The sequence below is a fragment of the Hipposideros armiger genome, unplaced genomic scaffold (genome assembly GCF_001890085.2).
Source record: "Hipposideros armiger isolate ML-2016 unplaced genomic scaffold, ASM189008v1 scaffold_98, whole genome shotgun sequence".
NCBI classification, from domain to species: Eukaryota; Metazoa; Chordata; class Mammalia; order Chiroptera; family Hipposideridae; genus Hipposideros; species Hipposideros armiger.
The window spans coordinates 3,998,496-4,006,091 of NW_017731448.1; the positions used below are offsets into that span (position 1 = coordinate 3,998,496).

The 7,596-nt window shown below is 42.6% G+C and overlaps 1 protein-coding gene across 1 annotated transcript in view; it reads left to right on the forward strand.

Annotated features, from left to right (window-relative positions):
* DNAH5 (dynein axonemal heavy chain 5) overlaps window positions 1-7,596 on the forward strand; it is a 212,920-nt gene that overhangs the window by 135,139 nt on the left and 70,185 nt on the right. The window contains exons 50-53 of the mRNA XM_019646195.1: window positions 2,813-2,943; window positions 4,385-4,538; window positions 4,989-5,256; window positions 5,885-5,934. Coding sequence (XP_019501740.1) covers window positions 2,813-2,943; window positions 4,385-4,538; window positions 4,989-5,256; window positions 5,885-5,934 — 603 coding nt within the window. The remainder of the gene's footprint in view (window positions 1-2,812; window positions 2,944-4,384; window positions 4,539-4,988; window positions 5,257-5,884; window positions 5,935-7,596) is intronic.

Here is a 7,596-nt window from a genome sequence, read left to right on the forward strand (position 1 = left end):
CCAATTTATTCACCTCAGTATTCACAGGCTGGAGTGCTGCTGAGGCTGGCATGCTTGAGATGCTTGGTAAATAGGTTTGGAATGGAACCACATCCCCAGTATGACCCTGTACAACCCTTTGCTACCTCTTGATATTTCCATAACCAGTACTGAAGTTCCCACCCCCGTGGAAACCCCTCTGGGCTGACTCTGAGACTTTGTGCATCCGAATCCCTCTTCTTACAATTTAGCCCAACTCCCGCTTGGCACGCTACCTTCTTTGTATGATGGACTTCAAGGGCCAGATCGAATTCCAGCTCCACACCTAAGCAGCCTCCACCAAGCGGCATTGTTCCTTGTGCATTCTGTCATTCTGTTGCCACCATTCCAGTGAGTTCTAGCATTTGCCATGGTGAATTACTGTGCTTTCATTTGTAGGTCTCTCTCCCCTGCTAGTGTGTGAGCACCTACAGGGCATGTAGGGGATTATTAATTTTTTAAATATTTGCTACAGCAATTAAAAAAATGAACATCTCACAATCTATGTGCAATAGCACAAAATAGCCGCATTTGAAGGTCTCACTTGCTTGAGCTTTCTCCAGTCATTTCTGTTCTAACTAGGTTAGGAGTTTTTTGAGTCTGCTTTTAAAGCCTTCTTTGTTCACCTATATGTTCATTTGTTTAATATGTTTTAAGGGTTTGCCATGTACTAGAAATGGAATAAAAAAGTTTGATACAAGACCTAGGCCCATTTGCAGGAAAAGATGTTGGAATGAAGGTTCCCAATACCTAATTAACAATTATTTAAACCCTTAATATAGTCATCCACATCAACTAAAGGAAAATGTCATGACAAAATCTGTATGTTTTGAAAAACGTTAATCAGGGAAAGACACAAAGGTTCTAGTGTGGCCTGCAGTTGCTCCTCACCTACATTATCTGTGCCTCTCGAAGTAATATACCAGGGAAAGAATATGAATAGTCATTGGCAAAATACTAAGAATTCTTGCCAGTCCCACTCTGTCCTGCCTACAGCAATTTTGGAGAGAATGACACGGAAAGGATGAGTAAAAGGCTTGAAGAAAGGGGTGTACCACCTCCCTGTACCACAGATTCTCAGGTCCACAACAGATAGGAAAATGTTTTCCGTTTCCTTGGGCTCACACTAAACTGAAGGAAATAATTCAAAAGCCAAGCGTAGTCCCAACAGGACTAGAGCACAGGCTCTGCCATTGGAGGGGACCCTGAGAAATGATGTTTAAGAAAACCCTGGTAGGGGCTGACCGAGTGGCCCGTTGGTTAAGAGTTGGCTTGGGAGCATGAACCCTGAGCAGCAGGGCTGCCAGCTTGGATCCCACATGGGCCAGTGGCACTGCCCTCTACAGCTAAGACGATGAACAACAGCTCGACCAGGAGTTGGGCTGCCGTGAGTTGCTGGCGACGGTGTAGGCTGCAGCCCCTGCTGCAGGTGGGTTGCCATAAGCTACCGTGAGTGGCCGACAGCTGCTGTGAGCTGCCATGAGCCACCATGAGCGGCTGTCCAATGGCCAGTGACCGATCTGCCTCACCCGGGAAGAGCACAATGATCATAATACCAACATGTGCCAGTGAAGCGACATCCTCCACAACTAGACTGAAGAACAAAAGGACAGCAACTTGTCTGCTCCCCTTCCCCAATTCCCCACCGCTGTTCTCCTCCCCCAATTCCCCAGTAAAATAAAAAAGAAAACCCTGGCAGGGTGCAGAGCCCAGGTTACCCCAGGGAGCTTCCCCAGCCACAGAGAAGTGATCTCATCTCAGCCCCCATCCCAATCTATCAGCCTAGAGCAGCGGTTCTCAACCTGTGGGTCGCGACCCCTTTGTGGGTCGAACGACCCTTTCACAGGGGTCGCTGGGTACTCGTATGTGGGCGTATCTACATGTGGGCCTGGAGACCGATAGAGGAGCGGTGTTTCGGTTCTTAAGACCATCGAAAATATGTGTTTTCCGATGGTCTTAGGCGACCGCTGTGAAAGGCTGAGAACCGCTGGTCTAGAGAAAAGTGAGTATCACAGCAATACCCCAGGCTTAACTGGCAGTTGGGAGGAAAAGACAGTTATCATCTCACAAGGTGTAGAATGCATCAAAGAGAGTTCTGCACTGAATCCCCTCTAGATGGGGTTGGAGGCCATATGGTGTATACCAATAAAAGCCAGAGAAACATGGACTTCCACCACAAAGGGGACTTGGAATTGTCCAGGGCTACTGACTGGCATAGCGTGGACTTCTGGTCCACCCATAATCACTTCTTGGTAGATATCTTAGATTAAACTGTCTTGGCCAAATAATAAGAGGGTATTTTTGCTTAAGAGGAATTCTGTATCTATGCCATATTTTGGAACTTTTCTTCTCTTCAATTTAAACTGTCATTTTTTTCAAGTGCAGAGGATATTCTAATCAACTGTGGGTTCTATATTCCAAGGATACATGTTGTTTTGAAATATTTGTTCTCTTTCCTGTCCTACTGCATTAAGTCGGGCAAACTAAAGAGATGCCTTAAAGTCCCCTGTATATCTCTCCTTGAAAACCCAGAGCAGGCCACAGTCCGGGCTGTCTGCTGACCTTTTCGTACTGGTCTCCTGATTTCTCAGAGGTACACCCGCACTCCTCAGTCTGTCCAGTACCTACCAAACACCGTGCTATTTCAGAAGTGCCCTTGTTCCTACAACCAGCATCTCTCTCCACTCTGGTCCCGAGAAACCTACATATTCCAAAATGCTTACGTAGAATAAATGAGAAAAAATGGAATATTTACATGTTGAACGACATATGCTTTTTCTGTTTCATATTCCAGATCTCACGTATCATTCGTACTCCCCGGGGAAATGCCCTCCTGGTTGGGGTGGGCGGATCAGGGAAGCAGAGCCTGACGAGGCTGGCTTCGTTCATCGCTGGCTATACTTCCTTCCAGATCACTCTGACAAGGTAACCAGGTTCCACTTTAATTTACGTGAAGTGGCTTTTGATAAAAGGTTCACAGAGGCCGTCTGAAGTGAAGGCTTTTTCTTACACATAAAAAATCATGATAGTTTTCCTTCTTGAATGCTGACTTATCATCTTTCCCTTTCAGCATGTCATCGATCATGAAAATTCCACATTAATAATTTGCTTTTGAAACACTTCAGCCTCTCATTGCAGTGGATAGCTTAGCCGCCTTTCTGTTTTTGTGTTATGCATGATATTCCTTTGGTGAATTTCAGAAGAAATTTGCCCTCCATAAATATTAATTCAGACTCAGTCATTATTTAGAAATGTGTATTGAACACCGACTAATGTGTCAGGCGCTGGCTAGGTGCTGGGGAGTGTGTGGTGAAGCAAGGTAAGCTTGGTCTGTGTCATCAACACAGTTACAGTAATCCAAGATGGACACACAGCTGAGCAAGTCATTCAACAAGGTGCTATCTCTCGGGAAATAAACGCAGCCCACAGTCTGTTGAAACATGAAGGAGGGATGCGTAACCTTGTCTAGGGGGTGGTTAGAAAAGGCTTCCTGGAGGAACAGGTGTTTCAACTGAAGCCTGAATGTGAGTAGGAATTCACTCAGAGAAGGGGAATGTTCCAGGCAAATGAAGCACCTTTGGGGTGCTGTGCTGTTGGATGAGGAGGACACCATTCATAACGGGGCATCTCCCTCACCCCATATAGCGAAGGCTTCACATGACTTAGTTTATTTAATTTATGAGGTTGCTTTTAAAATAGCACTGCAGAAGGTGCTTAGAAAGTCTTCCTTTTTTACTTTTCTATTATCATTACCAATAAATATTTTCCAAATGAAACATAAACACATTCAGATGGCAGTTAGTTGTGGTAAACATTATATTTTTGCTTCAGGTTTACTTTTCACTTGAGATTTTTTTTTTGTGTGTGTGTGTGTGTGTGTGTGTGTAAAAAATTAATTGTAATGTTTCATAAAATGTGGAGTGTTAAAATCAATTTCATCTTTGCAAGTAAATATGTTACTTGATGCTTACTATACTTATTGTGATTATTTTGCAATACATACAAATATTGAATTATTGTGCATGTGAAACTAATATAATGTTGTATGTTAATTATACCGCAATAAAAATAATAGTTCTTGACTGCAGTGAGCAGCAAAGTACTCACAACTTTACCAAGATGGTGCTCCTCTATTACTCCCAAAGGAATAGTTGTTGGAAACGGAAAGAAATTTTTAAAAAATCAATTTCATCTTTGTAAGTAGATATAATGAACCAGAACATTCACATACAATAAAATACTTATCTGATGGAATAATATCAGCATTTTTTGGTTACCCAAATGTCATAAAGCATTGTTAGAAGGACCTTTCCTTCCCATCAAAATAGTTTATGTAGCTAATGACACAATGATAATATTTCTTTAGATCCTACAACACATCAAATCTGATGGAAGACCTGAAAATTTTGTATAAGACGGCCGGTCAGCAAGGCAAAGGAATCACTTTTATTTTCACAGACAATGAGATTAAAGATGAGGCATTTCTGGAATATATGAATAATGTCTTATCATCGGGTGAGGTAGGAGGCGATTTTTCCTTCATGGGTTTTGTCTCTCCAGATTCCCTCCATCTTTAGAACTGTCTGTATTCTCTTATATTAGAGACTTGAATAAGTGCTGTTACTGAGGATTAGGTGATCAGTATGAAGAATGGCATTTTCTGTCAGGTTTGTGGAGAATAAAAGTCCTAGTCCGAATGTGGAGCTGTACATTTAAAATGTCAATGAATACTCCAAGTGAAAGCACGAAAGAGGGAGATCACAAGGAAAGGCTATCACTTTGCAGTTCATAATAGAGTCGTCTGTGTATTCTAAAACATGGTATATCTCGTCTTGAAGACTTTGGGTTAATTTTCTACAGGTGAGCTTAAGGACACACATGGAGGAAAGACATTATCAATATGGAGCCACCTATTTGGATCTGTTTTCATGTACCTGTACTGAGCTTGAATGTCTGCACTTCTGTCTCAGGTCTCCAGCCTGTTTGCTCGTGATGAAATGGATGAAATCAATAGTGAGCTCATGCCAGTCATGAAGAAAGAGCACCCCAGGCGCCCTCCGACCAATGAGAACCTGCACGACTACTTCATGAGTCGGGTCCGGCAGCATCTTCACACGGTGCTCTGCTTTTCACCAGTGGGGGAGAAATTTCGAAATCGAGCTCTGAAGTTCCCCGCCCTGATTTCAGGATGTACTATTGACTGGTTCAGCCGATGGCCTAAGGATGCCCTAGTTGCTGGTTAGTGTGGTGGAAATTTCTATGTCAGAGTTTCTGATTTACAGTGTTCGTTTATGTTCTGTGCTGTTTGCGTCTCTGTACTGGATTGAGCCAGAAGTCACTGTGTCCAAGGTTTGAGGGTGTTTGCACGGTGGCGCCCTTTCTTATTTGGTAGCTAATTTTCCCCAGAGCGTGGTTATCAGAGAATAAGGTCTTCAGTCTGTATACCTTTGGACTAATGCACAATGATTCTATGCAGACTTTGTCCCAGTTGGATTCCCAGGCATGTTCTGGGATGTCACAGGAAGCTGCTGGGCTTTTTAATTGGATGGCATTTGTGTTCTTTTTTTAAGTGGGTTGGTCAACCTAGTAGTTGAAGCCAAGTGTGTCTTGGACTTTCTTTCTTGTGGCTGTGATGCTGGATTTCAGATCGGAAGTCGTTACCCAGCAATCCTCACATGGAGTCTGTCCTTGAAAAAGGATGTTAGCCAAGAGTGTTCCGTGACTGGGGTCCTTGCTACTTCCACTTCTGTTTAATCTTTTCACCATGGAACAATAATGCTTCTCTTACTCTGTAAATGAAATTGAACATAAAAGTAGTAAAAGAGATGTTAGCGAGCATTCATTTAGTTTATGTTTTTTTTTCCAGCTTTTGCTGAGAAGTTACCTGTGGATATTTTAAGTGATAAAGATACTGAGGTCGCATCTCTTACCTATTGTATTAGAACCTCAGGGAAACCCTGATTCAAAGGCAGTGGATTTCAAACTTTTTGTCTACTTGTTGTGTTTTAATAATAATTAAGAAAAGTTTTATTTCCCAGTGAAATCTTATGGGTAGCCATAGGAGATAAAACAGTGACAAGTGGAGGGAAGGAAGGATTCTGGGGCCTCGTCCCTCGGCCCCCACCCCACCCTGCCTCCTGTGCCTGCTCTCCAGCTCGGTGGTACCCAGTGAGAGAATGAGTGATGAACCTGTCTCCTGCCTCTTCTAGATGAAGAAGCAGAGGACAGTGAAGCTGAGGGAATTATCAGAGGTGCAAGAAGACAGTAGCATCAGTATTGGTGCTAGAACCAAGATATATATATATCTTGTCTGGATAATGCTGTCTCTGCTTAATGTCACTTCCTGAGGGAAACCTTCCCGTTTTCCCTTCCCCCCAATAAGCCAGTTCCCATTATCCATTTCACAGCACTCTGTGCTTTTGCTTCCTTAATATACATATGTATAAACACACACACACACACACACACACACATATATATGAAGCAAATATATATATTGCATATATATAATTATCCACTGAGGAAGTTTTGTTCTCAGCACACTATTGACAATCATAGTTTTTTCCAATATGACTTTTACACTCAGATTATTTTAATATATTTGAAGCACAAATGTACAGTTTTCTCTTTTGTCTTATAAGATTTGAGAAAAGACTGGTAATTTAAACTTTCAAGTCCTATTAAAATGTAAATACAACTAAGGGTAAAACTTTAAAATTCCCTGAAGTAGGATATAAATGCTGAGCACAAAATGACAGTATTTAAGAGCCAAAAGTTTACTATGCAGGGTGATAATGAGTACACAAGTACTTTGCAAAATACATATCATGTAAGGTATTGTTATTAACAGTAAAAGTAACAATTTCAGGTGACAAAGGCCATAAATACACTGTGATAGAAATTAAGATGATTTAATTCAAATACGGAGCCTCCCCTTCCAGTCCTCTTTCAGTCACCCCTTCTCCCACAGGACAGAGGTCTTCGTGGTCCTTCCCTTGGAATTTCTCACAAATATACGTTCTTTTTTTAACGATTTTTTTATTGGTGAATTTGGGGGATGGGAACAGCGCTGGGGAATTGGGGGAAGGGGAACAGACAAGTTGCTGTCGTTTTGTTCTTCAGTCTAGGGCAGTGTCACTGGCCCTCATATGTGGGATCCGAACCGGGGCCCTCTGGCGTCCCAAGCCAGTTCTTAACCATCGTGCCACTCGGCCGGCCCGCAAATATACATTCTTTTAAGTCTTTTTACATCAACCCCAGTCAAGATTATGTGAAGGGCCGAGGAACTTTCATTCCTGTGTCCTCAGTTCGTAGTAAGTGTCCTGACCTTCTCGCACGTGTCTACTTGTTCACTTATTCAGAATATATTTGTTGAGCTTCGTGCCATTTGTTGAGCCGGGCATACTGGAGGGCAAACAGACTGGTTTCTTCACTCCAGAGTCTTCCTAGGAAGGCTCATTCACAGCCTCCTGTATAATATGCCTCGTTAAAGTTTATCTCCAGTTTGTCCTCTGGCTTGAAACCTGTGCACTTCACTGCCTGCTTGACCCATTCTCATGGCTGTTCCACAGGCTCCTT